Here is a 27,701-nt window from a genome sequence, read left to right as displayed (position 1 = left end):
TGCTGGTGCAACAATAGTGCTGCACTGGACATCCATATATTGTTATTGCCCTACTTTCTTATATTGTCAATCCATACCCACTTGGGCTACAGTGCTTGTTACATGATCCCAATATGTCCACATACACAACACGTCTTCTGGGATATCATGATTTTTAGCAACTGCTGGATGTTATGTGCTGTATGTTTTAAGATATTTGACAATCAATGGTTGGTCTCCGATCAGCAATTTGAGTGACTGATCGAAATTAGCCTACCACCATATACGGACGGTGCGTTCTGAAGGCGCTCAGTAAGCCTCTTCTACGCCGCATGTAGCCCAGGCTTTAGAAGTGACTGGAAAGAGTAGAAATTGACCAAAAATTGACAGATAACGTGCCAAGGGAGTTGGTCCGCTGATAAAGTGCACTTTGCCTCTCCCGAAGCTAACTCCCCTGGCTTACGTGCATCTCTCTGGTCAATTTCTACTCATTCCAAAGTTTCCAAAGATTGATAGAGGCTACAGTGCATGTAGATAAATTCATGGGAGCCCGATGCACCTTGTGCTACTAAGGCTCACTCTTAGCGTTACATGCTTTGTAGGATGTTGTAGGTGCTCGGGGATCTAGATAACTTTAGTGAGTATGAGAATGCTGATGATCGCACCAACAAAGATGAAAATCCACATGAAAATACGATCGATCACTTTAGCAACCTTAGCCCAGTCTCCCTGTATCTCCCGTTCCTGGGCTCGTTCGTGTATGTACGTGGCTACACGGTCTACGTTCTTAGCGATTCCAGTGAGTTCGGATTTGTTGAGTGCAGTACTAGCGTCAGCCGCCAGGTTTCTCGCCCGGAGGACGTCGTCGGTGAGGAACGAGGCCTTGCAGGTGTCGAAGCCCGTGAAGCTGAGACGGGGGAGGTTCCGCGCCAGGGCGGGGGCGACCACCCCGTTCGACATGCCGTGTCCCTTCTGGTTGCGGAGCTCGCACTCGTCCATGACGGTGTGGACGGTGTCCTCGGCGGGGTCGACCGGCGTGTCGCTGGTGCCGCTCGGGCTGACGCTGCCCTTCCGCCCGCCGGCCTCCCCCACCAGGATCGGCGCAATGGCGTCCAGGAAGAGGCGGCGGACCCAGCGCGGGACCGGGCGGCGGTCAGGCCCGCAGTGGTGGACGTTCATCACGAAGATGGTCATAGCAGTGGACAGGGACATCAGCGTCATGGTCACGATGTAGTATTTACCTGTAGAAGACACAGAAAAAGAAAGAAAAGTATGAAGCAAAATCCTCGTATGTAGCAACGTTTTGCATTGCATTGGGACAAGCTTGAATTAAAATCGGTGTACGTCCAGGAAAATTATGGTGATGTTAAGTTGATTATATGGATGACATCCGCGCACTCATGAATTGTTTGTTCCAAAAAAGTTTTCGACAATACGTACTGTAAATCGTACAAAGCAGCAGCAAATCTTTTTTGGCAACCTTTTTTTGCGCACGCTCGCATCAGTTTTGGCGTTCCCAGATGATGTCATCCATATAATGAAATCAGCATGGTCTTACATGTTTTTCTTACTTTACACAAACTACATTTGAATCTACAGTCACGTATACGTAATGCTGAAAGCTTAAAGCCTTGAACGCCTGATAGCATCGCCTACCCACCATGTACGTAAATTACAATTTCTGTTCCCAGACTCCTCCAGGGTAAAGGCCGCCGTTTGTTAATCACATAGATTATTCTAATTGGCGCTACGCCGTCCCTGTGTCAGAAGAGCGGGTCCCGTGGGGGTTTCACGGTTTGATAAATGGAAAGTGTCGCACTAACACCGAGAGATCGCGAACCCTATCCTTCATTCAATACATGGGGCAATTCCCACAAGGAATGCCGACAAGTTCCTTGCTGAGCTGGGATTGAATTTTTAACTCCCCCTCCTCTAGCACAAAACGGGATCTAAAGACTGTATTAAAGGTATCCAATGCAATTTCAGGGCGGCAACACAAAAAATATTCGGGATGAGGAAAATCTGTCTGATATTGACATTTACTGCTATTCATGCATTAAGCACGTTTTGTCGTCATTTCAAACTCGGTTTTAAATAGCCCAAAAGGGAGCTGTATGAGCCTTTAAATTTATTTTGGTACCACCAATAAATAGCTAGAACCAGTCTAGGATACATGCAACCGTTTTCCGTCATTGCATTTTGCCCCTGATATCAGTATGCTATGGGGCAGGATTGACTTACTAGTACTTACTAGTACTTCAACTTACTAGTACTCCATGATCAGATGTGTGATGACGATGTGTGACTCAAATAATTGGTCACCGTTGTGACTTGAATTTTACTGATGCTTTTAAGACCGGGCTTAGATGCACAGTTGTAATGTATCAGGCCCCCGACAAAAATAAAATGATTGATTTAACCTGACCTTCGTTATATCGGCATGGCCAGGAAAGAACTGCTGATGCCAATATGAAAAGTTGTAACCACGGGGCATGTGTGGACTCATCAGTCACACATTAACGGAGTAATAGGGACGTGGTGTTATCACTGCTGGTGTGATACAGGGCCTGGTGTGCTCATCTGTTTTACACTGTCTAGTGTCATCTGTCTTTACACTGTCTAGTGTCATCTGTCTTACACTGTCTAGTGTCTGCGCAAAGTCAGCCAACTGCGAGGAGCTAGTCTTATCATAACAGATTAAGTGTATTACAAATACATGCCCGAGGGCTAATTGCAAGTACAAACGTAAACTTGAAAGGTAACAGTTGCAAAGCAAATGTATAATGTTTACCTTCGCATATTGTCTACTCTGTTAATTCTTACTCAAAACGCATTCATATATATGGTGACAGGAGTCTAAATCCCTCCTGCTATAAAATTGCAACATGATGTAACCCAACACTAGTTACCATGACAGACAGTCTGGTTCAGGTCATTGACCTTTTTGGTTTGGAGAAGAAGAAGAAACGTAGCAATAACAATATGTTTCCCTTCGGTTAACATAAATATATGCCTGAGAGCGAATTGCAAATACAAACGTAAACAAACATGTACTGTACGAAAAAATAATACAATGATATAATAGACTACGTGTAACGTTATGATATATTCTACAACTAGTTTTGCTGGGTTTGACTTGTTGTTTTGGTATGTGGGGTGTTTGATTTTAGTAGTAGAATTATTTTCTCATGGTAAGGAAGAGTGGGGAAGTAAGGGTGTATTTTGGACATTTTAACAATATGTTGGTAATGAAAGTAATTGGTTTCTTATTAGCCAGCGAAATCAGCGTAGGGTATACATGTGGTCCAGAATACAAGGCGGTATCGCCTTCCGTGTTTTTTTTTTTTAATTCAAAATTTGAAGAGTTTGGAACACTGTTACATGGAAAATTTGCAGCATCACGCTTGTTTAAATTTCCTTTTCCGTGCATCTGCGGCAGAGATGTAGTCCCGTACATGAACAGATTAATGACAGAACATTGCGGAGTTGTTGTACTACAATTAGTCTACTGAAGGGTCATTCATCATCGTCTCCGCGGAGATACACTTATCAGGGTGGTCTCTCGGGCATTTCGCACGACCCGTTGATTGAGTACCGTCTGCTTTTACTAGTTCAGCACCAAGGACAAGAGCCATCCATTCTTCTCCAACTATTAACCACATTGTTTAACTTTTGACATGGTTCTTGCCTAGATATGCACCATTATGAATGGAATAAGTCATCTTAATTTTTATAACATTAACCACGGCATGTTGATCTGTGTATAGTTTTATTGGGAAATCACTTCTTAAAAAAAGTTTTTTGTACACAACTAATGTCTAGTCAGTATGTACCGTCTGTTACCTTCCACCCCGCCATACTGACTGGTTCTATTTCGCACTGCAACTAGGTGTCGCTGCCGCACGGTAAAGACTGTAGTCCCAACGTGACTGAGTTTGCATCCCCCCCCCCATCGATTTATGACGAGTAGATTTTCTTATCTATAAAGCCTCCTTAATCCAAGGCCAACTACTGTATACTAGTATTTGGTGCAAGCGGCAAAATCTAACGCTGCTTCACTGCATGAAATCCTATCTTTAAGCATATTTAAGATATGCGTAAAGATTCACGCGATTGGAGATGCATTAAAATATACGTATAAACAAAGGATTCTATGCAGTACTGGATGTACGTACAGTATTTACCTTATAGAATGACAGAGAAACGTTCGTTCAGTGGAGAATTTAGCAAGTATAAACACTGTAGCCTGGGTGACAGACTGTTGCCAGGGCCAGTATGCAGCCTAGCTCCCCGGCTCTAGGGTCAACTGGTCTCCATAGAAATTTTACCACAGACCCCCTAAGTTAAACTGGGGTCTGGTCTGTGTATTGGCCCTGGGACCGGTCTGGTATCCAGGTTATACATACCTATAAGGGGGATGTTCTCTGACGGCGGCATGGACTCGGCCACCAGCAGCTGGAACACGGTGAGCGCCAGCAGGACGGTCACCCCCAGGGACACCTTCTCCCCGGAGTTAGCCGGCAGGTAGAAGCTGAAGGGCGCCAGGAGGGAGATCAGCACGCACGGGACGATCAGGTTTATGATGTAGAACAGCGACTTCCTCTGTGGGTCAATAGGAATGTGGAGGAAAATCTTAATTATCAATTATGTAGCTATTTAAAAAGTGAATAACTAGAGAAGAAACATTTGTAAAGTTGCAAATAATGTTTACCCTTTTCATTTCATTTCATTTATTGGTGATGCCAACAACGGTTTAGCTCATCAAATTGCTGCTCTGAATGTTTTTACTCAAACACATTCATGGATCATATACAGTGAGACTTGTCACTAGTTCCTGAGAGGGGTAACAGAGGCTATTTATGTCAGGGCTAATCACTCAACCGCGACGGGGGCCGACATCGTTTACCAGATACCTTTGACCCAGTATTGACGTCACACTTCAGAGAAGCCACGTGACAAGTCTCACTGGGTCAGTCTATTGAAGAACACCAAAGTAACAGATAAAAATCCTCTATGTGAGAATAATTCTTTGTGTTGGAACAAAAATTTTAACTTAATAAAACACGAATTGTGACCTCACCTGCAGCTTGAGGCTGTACGTTACATCCGGAAAGGGATCCGGACAGCAGCCGTAGAAGACAAGATTCCGGAATGCCGGCATGCCCAGCACGTCCCACTCCACGTTAGGGATGTAGTCCTGCAGGTCACCCTCCTCCGACTCAGCCACTACTTCCAGCTGCTTTCTGCAGTCATCAACAAGAATTCTGAGATTCCAAACCTCTGAGAAGTATAATCTGTATCTGTATCTGCATGTATAGCCGGTATAACTGCCTTTCGGTGTCACCAGCTTCGCAGGCACGCGGCGCGGCGGCAGCCGGCTATATTACACCGATCGACTTGAACTTCTAGCTCTAGACTTTGTTTAAAGCTATCTATTGACAATGCCCCTTCTGTACTTGGTGACAGTGAGTTCCACTCTGCAATAGTTCTAGGAAAGAATAAATTCTTGAACACCTCAATCCTTGGTTGATAACTCTGGTACTTGAAGGCATGGCTATTTCTTGTTCTCTTCTGGCCTTGTATTAGGTACTTAGAATAATGCATCGCGAAAGTAGTGTGGTATAGCCTGGTGGACAACAGCTGTTGATAGACAATACGGCATCATATAAAGCACAGGGCTGTTGATTTATTTCATTTCAATACCTGAAAATACAGATATAAAGGAAAACAAATCGAAAATACCCAAATACCAAATCATATACCGAGAATAAAAATTAAAAAAAATCTGCCAATCCCACCGTGACTTACAGCTGCTAACACGACCGAAAACAGTACTTCAAAAACATTGTCCTTCCCCGGAGGTAAAAACACTGTACAAAAAGTGTATTATGATGTTATTCTTGTATAGATTGTTGCATTTGGTGATGACAAATGGTAGTAAGTACGCCATACCGCACAGGGAAACATATTCACACCAGTCTTTCCGGAAATAGAGTTAAAGCTTAACAGCTTTCATAACTCATAAGGCTCATGCGGGTTTCAGAAACATGATGAAGAATGCCTCTCCTTTTGTGCTGTCTTTATTATTATTCATACTTATTATGTTTTTTTATAGACGCCCCGCTGTTAAAAACAACGTTGATTTTCTTTGATAATGTCGTTATGTACGGCGCGTGGTAATTCGGCAATTAGGTAGAAACAGTCATTGTGTTTCCAACACAGTTTGAAAACCAGCAGGATAGCATAAGTGGAAACCGAAAACAACGTTTATATTTAAAGTTGTGGCTCACGTCATGAGTTTTTTAAAGGGACATTGAGTAACATTTTGCACCAAAAATTGAAATATTTTGATTGGAATAAAATCACGTGGTTAACATTTACTTCCACTTTCCAACGTATTTATGCTATTATCTCATATTTTTGACATTTATGGTTGGCAATAAAACAGCTCACATGAGACACATTTATTTTGTGGCACCACCACAAAATACCAGAATGTAAACAAACATGGCTGACAGTGGTGTTTCCAGCTTTTAAACACACTCATATGGTGTAATATTTTGACACTCATTTGCAATGGAGCAGGTTTGAATCAACTTGCGATTTAAAGAAATGATAAAACTTGCCCAGGCGACAACCTCTATAAATAAGCTGGCCTAAAACTAAGTGTTGTATTAGTCTTACCTAAGCACATCATAAAAATATTGTACTGCACTCAAAGGACATATACAGCATTTTGGGAAGGTCATGTCAGTTTATTAAAATATCAATCAAATGAAACAATGACGAGCCTAGCGATATGAGTTGTAGATAATTGCAGTACTATCGTGCTTAGTCAGTGAAGCGTGGACTCTGATTTATACAAGGACGCGTGGTCGCGCCGAGCCCCGGGGAATAACGTGTCATCTACGCTGTTAAACCGCGTAAAACACATCGGTAGCACGCGTCGGCAGAACGTACTGCGCCGCTGGGCGAAACCCGTAATGTATTGTTCATAGCACCTCTGCAGAACGTCTCGTTTAAGGTTGTATTCGCGTATCAAATATAGCATCCCATATATGTTTCCGAAAATTATCGTCTGCAGAATTCTGATGCAAGGTTGACTAAACGTCCAACGAAAAACCTTGAAAAATCCGGGGGTGCAAAACGTTCTGCCGATACGTTCTGTCTGTTTGGACACCGATGAAGGCACTAATGATTTACTAACATTGAGTGTTAATGGTTCAGCACCAAGGACAGAACATCCTTTCTATTCCAATAAAACTTACTGTTGTTAACAAAGACGTTCAGCACCAAGGACAGGATTTTCCTGCAAAACTGATTTTTGATGACGTTGATAAACCAGTCTTTTTTTAATGAATTTTTTTGAAAAATACTTGGATACCTCTGCCACCATACAAGGGGCATTAACAGTTCCTATGGTATTGCCGTACCATAGGAACTATCCTATCCTAACTAGTTTAACACTAACAGTGACACTTGCGAGTTTTTGTCATGTTCAAATGATTTTTCCGATTCCTTCACTTGATTAGCGTCAACTTGTGCCCTCAGTTCATTTATTGACGCTGAATTTCACTCGTCCGGAAGCTATCACCATTTCGAAGGAAAACATATTGTTTTTGCTCACTTTCCTCTTCTCCAAACACATAAGGTCAATGACCTGAACCAGACGTCTGTCACCATGGTAACTAGTGTTGGCTTACATCATGTTACAATTTTATATCAGGAGGGATTTAGACTCCAGTCACCATACATATGAATGTGTTTGAGTAAAAATTAACAGACCAGACCATATGCGAAGGTAAACATTATGCATTTGCTCTACAAATGTTACCTTTCTAGTTTATCCAGTAGAGTTTGAATTGTCTTTGAATAACCCCCCTCTATGTATCCGCGTCTATGTATCACCAGGTAATCTGTGGTTTAACCAATCGATTTGCCATCCTATGCTTAACGTTCATCCAAACGCTACATGCTGTAATGTGACGGAGTCAGTCAACCCATCTCTCGATCCGTTGACCTAGTGGAATTTACCAGCAGGTCAAAAGGTGCCGAATAAAGCCTAAAACACAATTTACAGGCAGACAAAAACCGCAACGTATTCATGAAGTTTCTGAGAAGAAAGTAATGAAATTCCTCGAGGTTAAGTAAGCTCAGCGATAGCTGATAAAGGGTAGGCATCCAGGTAAACGATACTCATAGACAAGTCAGTGACCTTGTCAAGTTTAACCGGCTTTCCCGTTGCTTTTACATAAGCTTAAGTGTTGACTAGGTCTCTTAGTATGTTCTGGTGAAGCTGAAGAGTTATGTATGTCACTAGAAACTTCTAGAAGTAATCTCCGTATTCTATCTAGTAGTAGTTTGTCGACGAGTAAGCTGAAATGAATGAATAAATGAATGAATGAATGAATGAATGAATGAACGAACGAACGAACGAACGAACGAACGAATGAACGAATGAACGAACGAGTGAACGAGTGAACGAATGAACGAATGAATGAATCTTTATTACTAGTATTCAACCGGCAGACATACATTTTGTGTCAACCTGAATTTTGTCCATGTACCAAGCATAGCTCCGTAGATTTTAAAATTTACATACAAGATCATAAATGCATCGTCATTTATTAACATCAAAATCCACTTGATCATAAAACATGTTTCAGTTTAGAGAACTTTTTAGAGGTATGTTTTTCCCTTTAGTTATTTTAGGTATTTTCCGGGTAAGATAGAAATGAGCTGCGGAATCTGAGACCTCGTGTTTGTCGCAATTCAGCGTCACAGCAGTGGATGTCACCTCGACCTCGTAATCTAATATAAATGCTAATAATTGGATACCAATTTCACAGAAATCACCAGGACTGCCTCGTTATCCATTGAAGATATGCATTGCTGTAAACACCGTGGGTGTATGAGCTATATTTGGAATGATTACAGACACCTTCAGGATGTGAAGGCGACAGTCTTTGTATCCAAGACGTCGAAGCGAGATCAGGCATCAGTGACAATGTTGATCTCCTAAGCTAGCGCGCACGACATGAAGCACCGAGTTAACGCAAAACAGCGTGAAAATAGCCGCAAGTCTATTTGACACTGATCCTGAGTTAGATGGAAGGCTTTCGGTTGTCTATGATACGTTTTTGAAACATCCTGATGTATATATTTGATGCATGCAAAGTTTGGTCCTCCTGCTCTAGTGCACTTCTATACTAGTTAACGCTACGTGGTTTGATTCAGATATTTAGCTTAGAGCACGCTCTGAAATTAAAGTGTAACGTTGTCGCTGTATCGGCACAATTAATTTCTAGTGATTTGCTCTTATGAACTGGAATATGTGGCCAGTAAATGACACGGTGAGTCTAGTAGATGAATTCTACAATTCATACTTCGAATTCACCTCGAAAGTTTTGAGCATGCTCAAGCCATTCAGACCGGCAACAAGAATGTGTACAAAGATGTGGAATACAACTAGTGAGAATTTCTAAAATGCACTTCAAATATCCAGGAATATTATAAAGGGTTTTCATTTAGACGGCATTCCGGTTCATCCCGCCTCTCGTGTGAAGTGGGTGTACCGTTAGGCTACAGCAAGTGATTTTCAAGGATGACATCAGCGCACGCATTTATTTTCGCCTGATTTTGGAAAGAAAACAAGAAATATTGTTGCCCTCTGACAGTGGGCCGAAAATGGACAAAGATGTCTGTTGCCATGCTGGAACGTGGATGGTAGATAAATGTGAAAGAGAGGACACAAAACAAGGCTCTGATTTATTGTTTTGTCTTAACAAGGTTTATGATGTCAAAATTTGGAAATGTAGGTACTAGTATCTTGATTTTTCTGGCCAGCCTTGGTTTTTGCAATAATGCATTAGATTTTGAAGTCTACGGAGGATGTCATCCATAGAATTTACTTGCTGTAGCCTTACGTCCACACACTTGGGTTACTTAACCTTTTAGATCGTTAGATGCCCTAAGGAACGGAATAAAACATCAGGGAAATCAGGCTATCGTTGTTACCGTGAACTCTCTTCTGATGAACCTAAATTGACCTCCACATGCCTGTTTACGCCTACACCTGGCCTCCCAGCCAACTTTGCGGTCACTGTTTGATCCCTGAAGCTAAATAAAACATGGGGAAGTTATATAGGCCATGTTGATTTGATTATATGGATGACATCAGCGAGCGCATGAATTTTCGGCCTTTTCCAAAAATAAAAGTTTTCAACCATACTGTAAATCGTACAAAACAGTTGCAAAAGGAACAAATATATACCGTAAGTTGCCCCAAAAAATATTGGAAAACGATGCAAGTGTCGTAGAATGCCAAAATAAAACGAAAAAGACGAAAATGTAAAGAAATGAATTTGAAGAGTAGATTATTTGCCATACCATACTCTTTGTCATTTGTTCAACCTTCTTGCAATTTACGGCATATATTTGGTCATTTTGCAGGTGCTTTGTGTGATTTACGTCAAAAACGTTTTTTTCGAAACGGACGAAAATTCATGCGCGCGTGGATGTCATCCATATAATCAAATCAACATGGCCTTACCCCGTGTAAAAAAGAGCGTATCACCGCTGCTCCAGTGAGTCTGCGAAGTAGACTAAGGCCGTGCGTCATACCGGGCTAATTTAGATTATCGTCTCCCCTTGATGCTGCGAGGATTGGCAAGCCATCCTCCAACCTAATATCATTCGGAACCCATGAAATAGGCTGGTTTTCCGCTCCTCCAGGGTTTTGGTACGGTTCCAAAAACTTGTTCAAGTTTCCGTCTTATCAATTCAGAATAGATAGAGGCGCTCAAGAATTCTCCAGGACTGCTGTTAGTATCAAACGTGCTAGGGGCCTAGATCTAGAAGGAAGTTTCAAACAACTCGTGAGGAGTTAACTTTTTTTAGCTTACGAAGGAGGAAAAAAATAAGGCTTTCCAGGCGTTTGCAGTGCGTTTGCAGTTTATATTGTAATTATTTCGTAGTTAGAGTACGCTGCAAAATATTTTAAGATTTATAGTAAATATACAGAGCTTAGATGTGGCGAGTCCTTTCTCTTTCACGCAGTTTGGCTATATTGCACCTTTGTCTTCACTCACTTTGACTCGCAAATGCGTTTTCCATAAAGATCTTGACCCCCCCCCTTTTTTTATTCCAACATGTAATCACCAGACGTGGTGACTCAAGTTTTATCAACTTATATTAATGCCGCCACCAACACAGGGGACAAATACAGACAGGACAATACTCATTTTCACCTGAGCGAAGTGAGGAAAGTCGTGTAAAGTGCCTTTCCCAAGGGCACAAGATCGGTGGCATATCAGGACTCGAACCCGGGACCTCTAGGTTCCGAGTCGCGCACTCTTCTTGTTTATGCCTGCACTGGTTAAGGTGTCTCATATTGAAATAAATAATTGCGTACCAAATTGAAATAAAAAAAAAATATAATGGTATGAGAGACTAAGTCTATCAACTTTCAACTTTCAACTTTATTTGTTCAACCAGGTATCACACTCAGGCCACTCTGGCCTGTTTTTCAGGAAATCCTGGTACAAAAGCACAGACAAACACCTATGATTATACTACATCCTACAACATACATGGTACTAGTTTTGCTGGGTTTGACTTCTTCTTTTGAGGCAGTGGAAGACGAATTTACCCACTTCTTCTATAATATGTGGGTTGATGATGTGACAATCAGTTTTTCCACCTTTCTCGGTATTCTGCTTTAAATACCAGACCTACAAAGAGTCAATTCTCTCTCTGCCTCAGTGGAAAGATTTAATTAAGTTGGCTTAAAGGTCTTCATACGTCGGAAAAATAAGATTATAAGACGTAACACTCTCTCGTTCAACCGGGTTACTATTATTACGTAAATAGGGATTGACACTTGGAGATTTTACGGTCGGTTATATTAAAGGCATTAACAGACAGAACGTCGCCTACGTTGTACGTCATAACTTTAATGGCATCCAATGTAATTTCCGGGCAAAACAAAAAGATATTCACGATGAGGAAATCTGTCTGATATTGGACATTTAGTGCCATTTGGTAGCACATTTTTGACATCATTTCATACTTGACGTGTTTGAAATAGACTAAATACAAGCTAGGAGGAGTCCCCTTTTTAGTACCTGCAATAAATAGCTATAACCAGCCTACAATACGAAACCGTTTTCCGTCAGTGATATCGCTTTTTGCCTCACATATCAGTATGCTATTGGATAGGATTGAGTCAACGTACTACATTAAATGACCAGGGATACAATCGACTTTGAAAATCCAGTTTTACTGCCCTGAAATCGCATAGGGTGCCTTTAACCAACCTTGGCCGGTTTTCCACATTACCTACCGCTCCTAACCAGTCCTATTGATACGGCCGTGGCAAAATAAGACTTAAAGTCTACACCTTCTTCAGAACTTTTACAACCAGGATGCGTTTCACGTTGCACAACTTTAGCAGCTGATAATCGGATGTATGAATAGATGCGGTCACTCTGACCTCAAGACTTTAAAAAATTGTTTTTTTACAGACTTGTAGACTTGAAGAATCCAAGATTCTTTACAAGACGTTGCCTGAAAGGATGATGGGTAAAGATACTTTTTAACAGACACTGTAACTCTGCTTGAATAATTATCTGCGTTCACACCTTGTTGTTCTTTCAAGTCGTAAAAGAAGGCTTAAAGTCTATACATCGTGCAGAACTTTTACAACAAGCTTAAGGGCGCGTTTCACGTTGCACAACCTTAGCAGCTGATAATCGGATGTATGAATAGATGCGGTCACTCTGACCTCGAGATCTTAAAATTGTTTTTTACGGACTTGTAGACTTGAAGAATCGAACATTCCTTACAAGACGTTGCCTGAAAGGATGATACTTTTAACAGACACTGTAATCCCGCTTATCTACGCTCACACCTTGTTTTTCTTTCAATTCGTCACAGTCACCAGTGAGACGTGGGTCGCAATGCTTTAACGTCAGTTGAAATACCCTGATCTTATTATCTGCCCACTTGTGATAAAACCATGGATGTGTTTTTATCCCCGTATAGAGCTTTCACCGACGCTGTGTTATCACCTAGGGAAAAGTTGGTGGCGTGAATGATCAGGTATTTGGAGTCGTATTTGTGAGAAGGGCTCCGTGCGTGAACATTAGTTGTTACGTGTGTGTGGGCGGTCTTTACTGGGGGACTGTTTCATCATCATGAATTCGTCTTCTCTAGCTGGACAAAGTTTGGTCGTACGGGGCCGGTTTGATTGCATGTATTCTGACGGTCGATATATTAGAAGACCTTCGAATAAACAGACACTGGGCACTACACTCTGATTATGTGCATTCGTAATGACAATATAATACAAAACTGTCACATGTCAGATATATTTTATAGTACAGTAATTATGTTACGATTTTTTATTGTTGTGTATTATTATCATTCTTACTGCTGTTATTGTTAGTGTTTTATTTTTTGTTTCTTTCTAACTGTTTCATTCACACACACACACACACACACATATATATATATATATATATATATATATAGCTAGTGACAGATCCCTCCAACTCTGTTCTGCAACTTGCTACATAATTTAACCCAACACCATAGTTGTCTGCTACAGTACCAGTTCCTATGGTGACAGGCATCTGATCCAGGTCATCGACCTTATGCATTTGGAGAGGAAGAAGAAACGTAGCAAGAAAATAGCCTCTACTAGGCTTCGGGAAACGACTGGTTATCTCTCTATTTGACCAATTTCTACTCTTTCCAGCCGTTTCCTGAAGCCTAGCAGAGGCTAGCAAGACAATACGTTTTCCTTCTGTGAAGGTTAATACATTAATGAAAGAAATAAGATGAAATGACGTCGTACGTACATGGTGTATGTCCACGAGCCGAAGGTGACGCGGCAGTTCTGGTAGTCAAACGGGAAGTACGAGACGTCGACCTCGCAGGAGCTCTTAGTGATGGCCGGGGAGTCCCAGTAGATGTCCCCGGTGTGGCTCAGCACCACGTTCGTCTCCATTCGGCTGGTGAACTGGTCATCCGCACTGAAGAACAACATTATATCATCAGATCATGAAAGTTCATCTGTGTTGGTAGTTTAATACATGTTTAGAGTTAAAACTTTAGATCCAACACAAAAAGTTCTCTAACCTAGAGATTTTGACCAGTCACTCTGAAGGAGGCTATTTACATCAGGGCCCAGCATCCTTCACTTAACCGCGACGGGGGCCGACATCGTCTACCAGATACCTTTGACCCAGCGTTGACGCCACACTTCAAAGAAGCCACGTGACAAGCCTCACTGGGTCAGTCTACTGAGGAAGACCAGAATGACTGGTCGAAAACTAGGTCTAGGTGAGAGAACGTTTTGTGTTGAATCTAAAGTTTTAACTTTAAACATTTTTTTGGCATTTTATTAACACGTGATGTAGAAGAAATCTCGAAAGAAAGCCGAATGTACATGACCAACTATTATATGTATCTGTTGCTTATAATATATGTGTGTATTTTTGTTAACGTGGGTCAAAAATGTACAATAAAGCTCTTTATTCATTGAACGTAAGATTTATTCAACGAAAAGGGCAGATAACAGATAAAAGATCTTAGATACATTGAATTAATAGAAGGGGCTCACAAATTGTCAACATGAAACATGAAAACGTATCATGTTTAGAATTTAAGTTTTGTTCTAACACAAAGAATGGTTCTCGCCTACTTCTTCAATAGACTGACCCACCTGGCTTTTCTGAAGTGTGACATCAGCACTGGAGGAAGACCAGACTGTCACCAGAGTGACTGGTCGATATCTCTAGATGAGAACTATTTTTTGTTTTGGAACAAAAGCTTTAATTCTAAACGTATAACTACCAAAACAGATGAACTTTTATGATAGTGAATGAAAACTAATCAGTTGGAACTGTGAAAATCTCAGAATGTACCGGTGTAACTCTGTTTACCATCCTATGCAAGCCAGGCTTATTTCACACGGGTGCATTTTCCAACCCAAGATTGGTTTTCGAACGCATAGTTTGACACCAGAAGACAATAATCCAAAGAGGCAGCGCGTTTAGCACGGTTTAATTGCCCCCTGTCAGCCCTGTAAGCTTTAACCTGGTTATATAACGGGAGTTAGAGATCAAGTCAATACCACAGGCTTACTGACTTATATGGTGTTGATGACCCACAACTACGTACAGTCGGTTGTTTTGCACGCGATCAGTTGTTGGGTTGAAAATCTATATAGCTTGTATTGTTTATTTCCATAGAAAGAATTTCTAGCAGTAAACTGATTTAAAGAAAGTTCATAGCTTAAAATGATGGCATAGTAGCCTCAGTGTTATACTATTTGTAAGGCGGCAAAAAAACAGGCATATAATACTAGTAAGAGGGTCACAATTCCCCCCCCCCCAACAACCTCTGATTAGAGAGTACTAGGCACCCAAGCTAATAGTATAGTACTCTAAAACAAATATTTTCTTCTGGAAAACGCAGTTACATGTCATAGATGAAACGCGATCTAATATACGACCACCCCACCCACAAAAAAAGTGAAGGCAACAGTAGCCTGTAGCTGATTTACCGGCAGTACTAGTGTGGCGAAATATGTAGGACAGCAGGAGGGCGTGATGGAAATTTACCAACGTGCTTGTCTGTGTCAAGGACGGGATCGGTCCGAAATGAAACTAGGGCGGGAAAAATTATTGGCAAGCATTTGACAAATGGGTAAGTTTGATGGAGTACTCGGTAAGACTCGTAAGTTGGCGGGTTTGAAGAGTTAAATCGTCGCGTTACTCACATTTTACGAGGCGCTCCTCGGGGCTGCCTGAGGTTCTGTCCTCTTTTGTGGCAAAAAAACAGAAAAACAGGAAAGTATGAGAATATCTGAATCATTTCCGGACGTTTCCGTTGTGTGAAGAAGGTATTTAGATGTGTGGGAGACCGTGGGTTATAAGGTGGCTGAGTTACATGTCGAATGAAGTAAGTTCCACGCAAAAACGTTTCTGACACATTACTGTTCAACTTTGTAAAGAAAAACTATGATGAGTCAGAATGCCTATCGGGTATTATGGTCAAAGCTCATACATCGGATTATTTACCCTTGTATGTCTGGGTACTGAACCAACCTATAACGAATCGGGTAGAATAGACGTAAGCAATTTTAAAATGTGAGATGTTTTAGAATTTAATTCGGCATACAGAAGTACTTTTTAATGTGTTAGAAGTTTTTAGAATATAAAAAATCTCATTTCAGCCTTGTGCTGCAATGTTTTGATCAATAAACCACCACTGCTACTACTACTACTACTGCTGCTGCTGCTGCTGCTGCTGCTGCTACTACTACTACTACTACTACTACTACTACTACTACTACTACTACTACTACTACTACTACTACTGCTACTACTACTACTACTACTACTACACTTACTACTACTACTACTACTACTACTACTACTACTGCTGCTGTTATTACTACTGCTACTACTACTACCACTACTACTACCACTACCACGGCTACCACAACTACATGTGCTACTTCCATTCCTCCTCCTACTACTAGTACTCGGTACCGCTACTACTTTGTTTCTTGCCGGGACTTCTGCTTGGATATTCTTTGGATTGCCTACCAGTAGAGTACCTAAATTTTGCATGCACGAGGCAAAGTTAGAACTAGGATCTTTGCCAATTTTGGCCCACGACAAACAATCGTGCTTTATCTACAGCTTTTGTCAACGTGATAAATTGTACTCCACGTCGTTGGTTTTCCACCGGAAATGAGATTAACAGGATTTTTTCTAAGATTACGACGTGTATGGCCAACTAAAGGTTAGTCTGTGCCGCTACATGCGTCAGAGTCCTCCGTCACTCGTTAATTTGGCCCTCCAGTCTTTGGTTTCTACTGAAGAGATGGATTTCCGGGGTACGACCTTCCGCAATGCAGGTGATAACGTGGACATCACTAGTCCTGTTTTTACACGCCTCAGAGCCTATAGCTATTCTTTAAAGGTGCGCAATGCAGTTTTTTTCAGGGCTTAAAAAACAGATTTTTCAAAGTCAATATTCTAGTCACATATCTACATACTATGTTGAAACAACATTATCCTAACGTATACTGACATCCATGGAGCAAAAATGCCGAAAATAGTGACGGAAAACGGTTACTGGTAAGATCCTCGGTTGACGTTTCTGGGTGTAGGGCACCACCCAGAAAATATTTCATTCATCTTGGGAACTACAGTGACCAAAGTATGAAATACCGATGCAAATGTGCTACTGTGGGGCAATTATGAGTCAATATCACACAGATTGCCTTATTTCTTCAACGGTGTTGCTCAATGTAAAGCCAAATGCCCACGTCTAGTAGCTATAGGCAATATTCAGAATGTTCCAGTTTTGCCGAGGTGGAATCGGACCGGATGCCTTTAGCCATTTGCCTCTCCTATTTTATCAGCCACTCTGCCGGAACGGCGATTAGACACAGGTGAAAAGCCTGAAGCTTAGAGTCCAAATCAAAGGTCTGTTGGTCCTTCCTGGTGCGTCAGAGCCACGCACGCATCAATGTAGATAAACGGCTAGCGGCTTCCGCACTGGTACATCTTCCCGTTCCGCTTCACGTCAGATCAGGGTCGGGTAGCGGAAAAGGGCAGACTTAAGCCCGGAAAGAATAGGCTGTGATTGGAGTATGTTCTGCTGTGGCCGCGGTGATTACAGAATTCACCAAGGGACTTACGTGAGCGATCATTCACCCTTCTAATCTTCAAGCAGATCCTACGGTGGCAGGACAGTATCCATTGGTCAGAGGATACTGTCTTGCCACCGTAGGATCTGCTTGGAGATTAATTCACCCTAAATCTTTCGAAAATAATTTCATCAGGTTGGTAGAACTTAAACGTCAGCAAGGTGACAATTTACCGGTTGTGTAAAAAGAAATACCTGTCTCCATTCACCCTAAATGTCTCTGAGCATCGTTCGTCGTTTAACGTTTTGTACCATTTGCTTCATCAAGGTTGTGGTGAACAACGTTAGAGGATAAAAACGGCGCGCAATATCATAACTGTTTTATGAAGGACCATCTGATGTATGCGCTGAAACGCCGTATCTATTCTCATGCTAGTAAAAATGTTGGAATAGACACTTTTATTTCACATTCTGCAATAACATTTATCCACAAATAAAAAAGTCCACAAGACCAAATCTATTCCACTTTCTCAGGTCCCCTTGGAACCATGAAGAGTCAATACAGGCGTAGCCGCGTAGGTCAGTCTATTCTCCAAGCAGAGGTTTAGACCATTGTAACATCGTATCGCCCACGTACAGCCAGGTATATTGGACAATCAGGGGTCAAACATGTCGCCACTTGGACTTTGCTTTGGGGTGGGGCTGCCACATGAGCAGGGCAGGAAACAAATACAATCATGGCGGCTGCACCGTTAAGTTTGAGGACACAAATCCGCGAAGAACTGTCCTGCAGCATCTGCCTGGATCTGTTCACCAGGCCCAAGGTGCTGCCCTGTCAGGACACCTTCTGTCAGGACTGTCTACAGGACCATGCAGGGAGGGGAGGGACCTTCCAGTGCCCAAACTGTCGCCAACAAGTCAGGCTGCCACGTCAAGGGGTCGCTGGTTTGCCCGACAATCGCATTGTGGCCAACATGAGCGAGAGGTTCCAACAACAAGCTACACTGTCAGTGGACACACGCGAGCAACCACAGTCAAGAAACAGATGCAGTTTTCACCCCACTGAAGAAGTCAGGCTCTACTGTAAACAGTGTAAAGTTCCAGTTTGTCATGAGTGTCTTGATGAAAGCCATGGTGAACATTCTACAATGAGCCTCAGAAAAGCAATCCAACAACATAGAGGTCCGGTCCAGGCCTTGATCAATGAGGGGAGGGGCATCTTGGAGACCTACTGTAGCTTCATCAGAGGTCTGAGAGAGGAGGAGAGAAGGCTGGACGATCAGAAAGAACAGGCGGACAACAAAATCGACGAGGCCTACAGACAAGCCTGTGATCAAATCATTCAGAAGCTGACCGAGGAAAAAGACAAGCTGTTGTCTGAAGTTGAGACGAACCACAGGCAAAACAAGGGAGCCGTGCAGGGACAAAAAGATGTGGTTTGGGCTGATGTCGCCGAACTGTCTTCCGTCTGTGATGGTGCGGAGCAGGACATGGATGGAGAAGGTGGGCAGTTTCTCAGTCATGAACCCAAACTAGCCGAGGTCGTAGGGAGGTTCAGACACAAGACTTTGCCAAATCCACTTCAAACCCACCCTGCTGTCTTCCAGCCTAAGGTAAGAGTGGAACTCGTGTGTACACTAGGAGATGTGACAGTCCCGGGGGCTGCACCGTCTGCTACAACCAAAACCATTTGTAACCAAACCCAATTCGGTCGATGTGGTTCAGAACCAGGTCAGTTCAACTGGCCCCTTGGACTTACAGAGGGCGAGGGGGAGATCTTTGTAGCAGATCTTGAAAATTTGAGAATCCAAGTCTTCACCCTGCAGGGAACATTTATCCGCCAGTTCCCAACAGTCGTGTCTAGTGGAGAGAAGATGTATCCAGATGATGTGGCCATGGACGGGGAGGGGAACCTGTGGGCGGTGGGTAGGGTGGTGATGAGTGTGGTGGGGAGTGTTTTGCGAAGGGCGGTGGGGATAGGCCGGGACGATCGCGAGTTTGCTGTGCAGTACAACAAACAGGGCAGCGTGCTGAGGCAGATTGAGCTACAGACAGGGTGGAACAGAGGAGTTGCCGTGGACACCAGGAGGAACCACATCCTCATCACACAAACTACAGGAGACTGGCGCCGACATGGTGAAGTTTTGGTGTTCAGGCCAGATGGGACGCTTGTGAAAACTGTGGGTCAGCCGCAGGGGATGGAATACCCATTGTACATCACTATGGACGAGGAAGGGAACATTCTTGTGACAGACTATGACAATCACTGTGTCTATATGTACAACGAGGACGGACGGTTTCTGTTCCAGTTTGGAGGTAAGGGAAGTGGTGAAGGTCAGATGAACGGTCCCCTTGGCATCTGTACAGACAGGACAGGGAACATCATCGTGGTAGACAGCTGGAATTGTCGTGTGGAGATGTTCGACAAGACAGGAAGATTTCTCAGGCACATCACTACTGATATGAAAAGTCCTTGGGCTGTTGCCATGGCACCACATGGACAGCTGATGGTGACTGATACTAAGGAACATACAGTCACTATCTTCAAACATATTTAATGACAAAGCATCTCAGTGATAAAACCCTCTGATGCGCTCGAATATCTTGCCACCTAGAATGTTCGTTTCATTTTAAACCCTTTCTCTGGCACTGTTTGTTTCATAGTAAGGCTTCATTCCAAAATGAGAATTTCTGCCTGTAACACTATAACAAGGTGTGAGCAAGTGTTGCAAAGTTATTATGTACATAGTGCTGCATATCAGAACAATAGACAGACCTCTGCTCCTATGATAATATTTGTGACCTTTTAGCGGCTGCGCTTAAGCTTGTTTCTATGTGTTGACACACAGTTTGTCGACGTGACCCTTGATTTCTTCTGGTGTAGTGGTCGTGCCGTCACAATATAGACCTTTGTAACATCGTCTCTCCCACACACAGCCAGGTATATTGCACAATCATATTACACACAGACAGACAGACACCCCCCCCACACACACACACACACATACACACACACACCCATCTACACACACACACACACACACACACACACACACACACACACACACACACACACACACACACATGACTCATCAAGACCTACCCATCTACCAAGTATCAAGACAACCCATTTAAGCCTTCTCAAGTTATCGTGTCCACAGACGGACACACAAACACACACACACACGCACACAAACACACACACACATACACAAACTCCTCTGAAAACATAACCTTCTTGGCGAAGCTAACAATTATGAAACGTATGTGTAGCTGGCTTAAACTTGACAAGTTCTAAGGAAACGCATCGGAGAAGGCAAAATGTGCATGAATTCGCTTTACTGTGTGAGACAGAAGTTGGTGACGTCGCTTTACATTTATTGACTATAGGTAACTCAGCTAAGCTGGTCACAGTACGGCTCATATTCATGATTGAGATAGACCGTCTGATATGCCGGAATTATTGCCAAAAGAAGATAGGTATGAAACGTGTGTGCAGTTGTAAAGTAATAAAGAAATGCACCGGAGAAGGTCAAAGATTCCTGACTTCCCTTTATTATGTTGTCAGAAGTTGGTGACGGTACGGGCCTGATTGAGATATAAAGTTCGAGATGACTGAATTCGTGCCAAAGGAAGTTACCTGACAAGTGCAGTTAAAGTCAGTACAGTTGGCCTAAATTTGACAAGTCAAGGTCAAAGATACGTGACTTGGATTCACCATATTCATTACATATTGACCTATTACAGGTAACTCAAACGTTGGTCACGGTACAGCTCATACCCTTGAATGAGATGTACGTTTGATATCCGAATTTGTGCCAAAGGAAAGAATCTGACAAGAGAAATTTAAGTCAGTGAAGCGTGTGTGCTGTGGGCCTAAGCTTGACAAGTAACATGGAAACGCAAAGATGAGTGACTTCGATTCACCATATTCATTACATATTGACTGACCACAGCTAACTCAAGTGTTGGATGCCTGCATTCGTGCTAAAGAAAGGTATCTGACAAGTGTAGTTGAGATCAGTGGAGTTGGCGTAAACTTGACAAGTAATAATGTAACTATTGCCAAAGGAAGTTATCTAACAGGAACTTGTGTGCAGTTGGTCTAATATAATCTTGACAGGTAATATGGAAACGCACCGAAAAAGATTACAGATACAAGACTTCACGTTATCATGTTCACTACATATTGACCACAGGGAAGTCAGAAGTTGCTCACGGTAAAATCCTTGATTATCAGATGGAGGTAGAACGTTCGAGATGGCTGAATTCGTGTCAAAGGAAGGTATCTAACAGGTATGGAACGTGTGTGCAGTTGGTCTAATATAATCTTGACAAGTAATATGGAAACGCACCGGAAAAGGTTAGAGATACGCGACTTCACTTGACCATGTTCGCTACATATTGACCACAGGGAAGTCAGAAGTTGTTCACGGTAAAATCCTAAGTTTTCAGATTGAGGTAGAACGTTCGAGATGGCTGAATTCTTGTCAAAGGAAGGTATCTAACTAGTGTAGTTGGAGTCAGTGAGTCGTGTGTACTGTTGGCCTAAATAGACAAGTACTAATTAGGAAGCTCACCGAAGAAGGTCAAAGATACATGACTTTGATTCACTATTCAGTGGAGTTGGTGTAAACTTGACAAGTAATAAGGTAACTCGTGTCAAAGGACGTTATCTAACAGGTATAAAACTAGTGTGCAGTTGGTCTAATATAATCTTGACAAGTAATATGGAAACGCACCGGAAAAGGTTAGAGATACGTGACTTTACTTGACCATGTTCACTACATATTGACCACAGGGAAGTCAGAAGTTGTTCACCGTAAGATCCTTGATTATCAGATTGAAGTAGAAAGTTCGAGATGGCTGAATTCGTGTCAAAGGAAGGTATCTGACAGGTATGAAACTTGTGTGCAGTTGGTGTAATATAATATTGACAAGTAATATGGAAACGCACCGGAAAAATTAGAGATACATGACTTCACGTTATCATGTTCGCTACATATTGACCACAGGAAAGTCAGAAGTTGCTCAAGGTAAAATCCTTGATTATCAAATTGAAGTAGAACGTTCGAGATGGCTGAATTCTTGTCAAAGGAAGGTATCTAACTAGTGTAGTTGAAGTTAGTGAGTCGTGTGTACTGTTTGCCCAAATAGCCAAGTAATACGGAAGCTTACCAAAGAAGGTCAAAGATACATGGCTTTGATTCACCATATTCATTACATCTTGCCCACAGGTAACTCAGAAGCGTACCCTTCATTAGTGTAGTTGAAATCAGTGAAGGATGTGCTGCTGTCCTAAATTTGGCGAGTAACGAGAAAAGAAAGGTCAAAGATATACGTGGCTTCGATTCACCATTCTCATTTGCCTACAGGTAAGATGGAACGTCTGAATCTGACAAGAAAACTTTAAGTCAGTGAAGCGTGTGTGATGTTGGCCTAAACTTGACAAGTCAGAAGGAAACGCACCGGAAAAGGTCAAAGATACGTGACTTCGATTCAGCATTTTCATTACCTACGGACTAACCACAGGTAACTCGTTGGATATGCCTGAATTTGTGCCAAAGGAAGGTATCTAACTAGTGTAGTTGAAGTCAGTGAATCGTGTGTACTGTCGGCCTAAAATAGAAAAGTAATAAAGGAAACGCAACCTGAATTCGATTCACCATTTTGATTATGCATTGATCCACAACCATAGGTAACAACTGTTGGTCACGATACGACTTGACTGAGATATAACGTTTGATATGCGGGAATTCATGTTCAAAGGAAGGTATCTAAGTAGTTGAAGTCAGTGAATCGTGTGTGCAGTTGGCCTACACTTGACAAGTAACAAGGAGGCGCACCAGAAATGGTCAAAGATATCTGACTTCGATTCACCATATTCAGTACATACTGAGTGCGCACAAAGGCAAGTTATTTCTGAACGAGCCCAAAAGCATGTCGTTTGTAAGCCTGTGGTATTCGGTTGACCTTTCACAACTACCCATGAGAGAGTCCCAAAGTATTTCCGTTTCATTCCATGACCATGTTCATAGGGATTTTGTGGAATGCTATTTTCTTGCATTTTATAGACAGTCTACGCATGAGAGGATAAAGGAAATGATAAAAAGGCGTATTCTATAGGGAACTTTATCATAGTTAGTTTCCAATGTTAGCAAAAACGATAAAATGTAACCGCTTTATACTTCTCATGATTCGGAAGGGAATGAATGTTATGGGTAATACAGACATGCTGTAGAATTTAATCACAATGCAGAGCATAGTAATAACACAGAGATTTCTTTGAGGTGAATAGAATCAATAGGACAAAATGTTATTGATGTTCTTATGTGCTAGTTGGTACACCATGGACTGAGACAACACAGGGACATACAATAGCCTTTCCAAAACACTCTACGTAGAATATTGATTAGTCTCCACCAGGTCTAGATAAGAGGTTATCGACAGTAGAATTTGGCAAAAATAGGTCACTAATTGGCTAGGGGAGTGACTCATGGTAAGGGTAACATTACCCTAGACTGAGTCAAGTCTACAACCGTGGCAAATTGTTATGTATCGTCAAAAACCGTCGTTTTTGCTCTGTTTCTTCTTCCTCTTCTCCAAACGAAAAGGTCAATGACCCGAACAAGACGGTCACCATGGTGATGGTAACTGGTGCTGTAACAGGCACCCTTTGGTATTGGATGCCATTATGTAGCAAGTTGCAGGACATAGTTTGAGAGGTTGGTCACCGTGCATATGAATGTGTTTGAGTAAGACGAAACAGAGCCATAGTTTGTTGAGCTAGACCATCTCCATGTGGAGGTCAACATCATGTATCTGTTTGCTAACGGTACCTTTCTAAATCTCTCTATTTTGCTAAATTTGACCATTTTTCTTCCTGTGTTGCCAGCCTGGTGGAGACTATATAACGACACTGTATGACGTACTTGTTGTACAGCACGATGTCAGGTTTCCAGACGTGAGTAGACGGGATCCTCAGTTCGGCCAGACCGTCGTACTCAGCCGGGTTCCACTTCAGACTGCAGTCGTTCCAACGCTAGAATCAGAACAAGAATGACCATCTTCAATATGCCATTGCATGAAATCCTGCCTTTAAGTATGCCATTAAAGCACGCGTAAAGGTACACGGGAGAAGAAACGGAATATTTACGCCAGCTTTAAGGTGTGTGTAAAGAATTTCTTTTGTGCTGTGACGATAGCGATGCCTATTTAAAATGGCATTTTACCATGTAACATAATTATGTATAACTGTAAAATAGTTAAGTACGAAGGATGGTTTTGAGGATCTATTCATGGGACCCTAACGTGGAGTTGGTGAATAATCTTGGTGAATAATTATTATAAAACCGCATATCTTAAGTCTTTTAACGGCTACGGAAATCTACTTAATCTTCAGCACTGCACGAAATCGTATCTATAATCACACCTTCAAGATTGCGGCTTAAGATTGCTTAACGAATGCTTTAAGATGTGTGTAAAGAATGGGTTTTGGGCTGTGCAGAGATTACGTAGAACAAACTGTGACGTCAATAAATCAATAATGTAGATTCTGATGTAACCATCCACATCAATACACATGAACCATGAAGTCCGACTTGTCACTAAGAATGAACCATGGCATTGCGCACTTTAAAAAGGCACCCAATGGGATTTCAGAGCAGCAAAACTGGAAATATTCTGAATAAGGCAATCTTTATGATATTGACACATACTGCTTCACATTAGCGCATTTAAATCAGCATTTTATATTTTGGGCATTTAAAACTACAGAAACAAGCCCCAAGATGAGTCCTTTATTTTCTGGGTGGTACTCTAAAAATCAGCCCAGGGCCCTTCCAGTAACCATTTTCCGTCAGAATTTTGGGAATTTTTGCAAAGGGGCAAAATACATTGGGATAGTGTGGTTTCAACTCAGTATGTGAATGACTAGAATATTGGATTAGAAAATCGGATTTTCAAGCCCTAAAAACTGCACTGGATGCCTTTAGAGGGACGAGGTCTGAATATAAAATAGTAGCACAACTTACCATTCTGAGCCACACGTACGCCGTTAGAATCTGGTTCCTCTCGTCCTAAAGTAAGGATAGAGAAGAGGAGCATTATCTTATCTTGTCTCTACAGACATACACCTCAACTGCACTGCTCGTTGTAGGGAAGACTTTAGGAGAATAGCGTAATGATGGCATTATCACAATACTTACCTGGAAATGCGATTTCAGGGTAGTAAAACTGGATTTTCAAAGTCAATGGTCACTTTTTTTTATAAATGTAATAAGTTCAATCAACCTTATTTTAGCGCATACTAATATCTGTGAGGTAAAATGCGAAGGTCGACAAGGAAAACGGTTGCTTGTTTCATACCGAAGACTGGTTCTGGTTATTTCGAACTGTTTTGTGAACGATAAGCCTACTGATAACATGCATGTGATAATTTTAGTGATAAAAAGGTCTATTTGCTTAACTACTTTGCCTCTCACCTTGTTCGTTATCAACGCTACAGAAAATGATAATGATAGTATAACTACCACACCTAGTCCATGTGAACAAGAACATGCAAATTACAGATCATAATCTTTATCATGATTGATGGTTGCCATGATACGAATATATGTTAGAGATTAGTTCAACCTTTTTACATCTCGAAAACACTTAGCATTATGTGTTGATTATGCATTCTCACCATGTCTATGATCTGTGACAGGGCGATACCAAACTTGACCTGGATGGGGTTGGACAGGTTCATGGAGGGACGGACCGCCACGCTGTAGTTCTGTAGGAGGTTCTGCATCAGCTTGTAGGCGTACGTCACGTTAGCGCCCTCAGACGCTGTGGAAAACAGAAATTTATATACATAATCACTGCACTGCATCTTTAAGCACACCGTGAAGCATACGTAAAGATAAACGCTACTGAACAACTGGAACCTTTACGCATACTTAAAGAATGGATTTTGTGAAGTGATTCAAATGTTTCTAAACAAGCAACAAAAATGGGGATAGATTTTGTCCCCCTAGCGACTTCCATTGAAAAATCAGTGGTTTGTATCATTCTTCGTGACAACGATAATGTCATATGTTTTGTCATGATGATGCCGGTGGTTTCAGGAAAAGAGGACCTAATTTCCTTTCAATGTCAAGGTTTTTTTCATATCCTACTCCACTTTTTGATTAACTGGCCATACACTGCTTCCTATGTGACACAGATTCACGCTGTTCATGATATTACCTCTAGTTAATGATACACATGGCAGATTGGACGATTTGACTGGTTCCCTTTCTATGTCAAGAGTTTACTTTATATTCTACGAGGCTTCACATTTTGACTAATTGACCATCGCCTGTCTGTTAGCCCATGTGGCACAAAATCGCGATATTACCTCTGATTAGGGACGCACCATGACGGATTGGACGATTTAATTGGTTCCCTTTCTTTGTCAAGAGTTAACTTTGAGGCTTCGAGGCTTCACATTTTGACTAATTGACCATAGGCTGCCTGCTAGCCCATGTGGCAAAGATTCACGCTGTTCATCTCGATATTACCTCTGGTTAGGGACGCACCATGACGGATTGGACGGCCCTCAGGGTTGATCTCCTTTGAAATAGGGCAGTTAGTCACGTAGAAAAAAGGGGTTCCAGACGCGGGCTGCCTGTTGAAGTATGACTTTCCCTTGATTACCTGTACTCTACGTCGAACTTGCGTCATGACGAAGGTAACATTTCCATCAAGCTACGTTTTAAAAGTTTTAAAAAGTTTCTGGAAACTTGAATTAATTGCAGCGGAGTATTAGGCATGATTAGTTGTGTAATACTTTGCTGTAATCATGCCTAGCTATCGGCAATGGCACAGATTCAAGACGTTTCCAAGGGCAGAACTTGCCAAGTGCCGTCGGCGGGGATGATTTGCAGAAGTAGCTTGCTCGCAAAGTTCAGTCTACGATCGATCCTAATCTTACAGGCAGATGAAGTGAAATTGCGGTCTCTCTGAGGTACCTTCAAGGCACTCAAAGTGATTTCAGGGCAGTAAAACTGGATTTTAAAAGTCAATTT

At 42.0% G+C, this 27,701-nt stretch overlaps 2 protein-coding genes across 2 annotated transcripts; one reads left to right on the top strand and one right to left on the bottom strand.

The window, feature by feature from the left end:
• Window positions 1–576: 576 nt before the first annotated feature.
• On the bottom strand, window positions 577–26,428 carry LOC109487799 (neuronal acetylcholine receptor subunit alpha-10-like). The gene is made up of 7 exons (XM_019791874.1): window positions 26,336–26,428; window positions 25,683–25,727; window positions 24,582–24,691; window positions 13,838–14,015; window positions 5,060–5,218; window positions 4,386–4,581; window positions 577–1,220 (listed from the first exon to the last, which is right to left on the bottom strand). The coding sequence occupies exons 1-7, from the start codon at window positions 26,396–26,398 to the stop codon at window positions 604–606; spliced, it is 1,368 nt and encodes a 455-aa protein (XP_019647433.1). The 5' UTR covers window positions 26,399–26,428; the 3' UTR covers window positions 577–603.
• LOC109487795 (tripartite motif-containing protein 3-like) lies at window positions 18,382–20,335 on the top strand. The gene has a single exon (XM_019791863.1). It carries the CDS (start codon window positions 18,387–18,389, stop codon window positions 20,205–20,207), a length of 1,821 nt encoding a protein of 606 aa, XP_019647422.1. The 5' UTR covers window positions 18,382–18,386; the 3' UTR covers window positions 20,208–20,335.
• Window positions 26,429–27,701: the final 1,273 nt, after the last annotated feature.

Source organism: Branchiostoma belcheri, unplaced genomic scaffold (assembly GCF_001625305.1).
Source record: "Branchiostoma belcheri isolate BF01 breed outbred unplaced genomic scaffold, Haploidv18h27 scaffold9, whole genome shotgun sequence".
Taxonomy (NCBI): Eukaryota; Metazoa; Chordata; class Leptocardii; order Amphioxiformes; family Branchiostomatidae; genus Branchiostoma; species Branchiostoma belcheri.
Note: the sequence above shows the minus strand (reverse complement) of the source record. Positions and strands in the feature narration are given on the sequence as shown.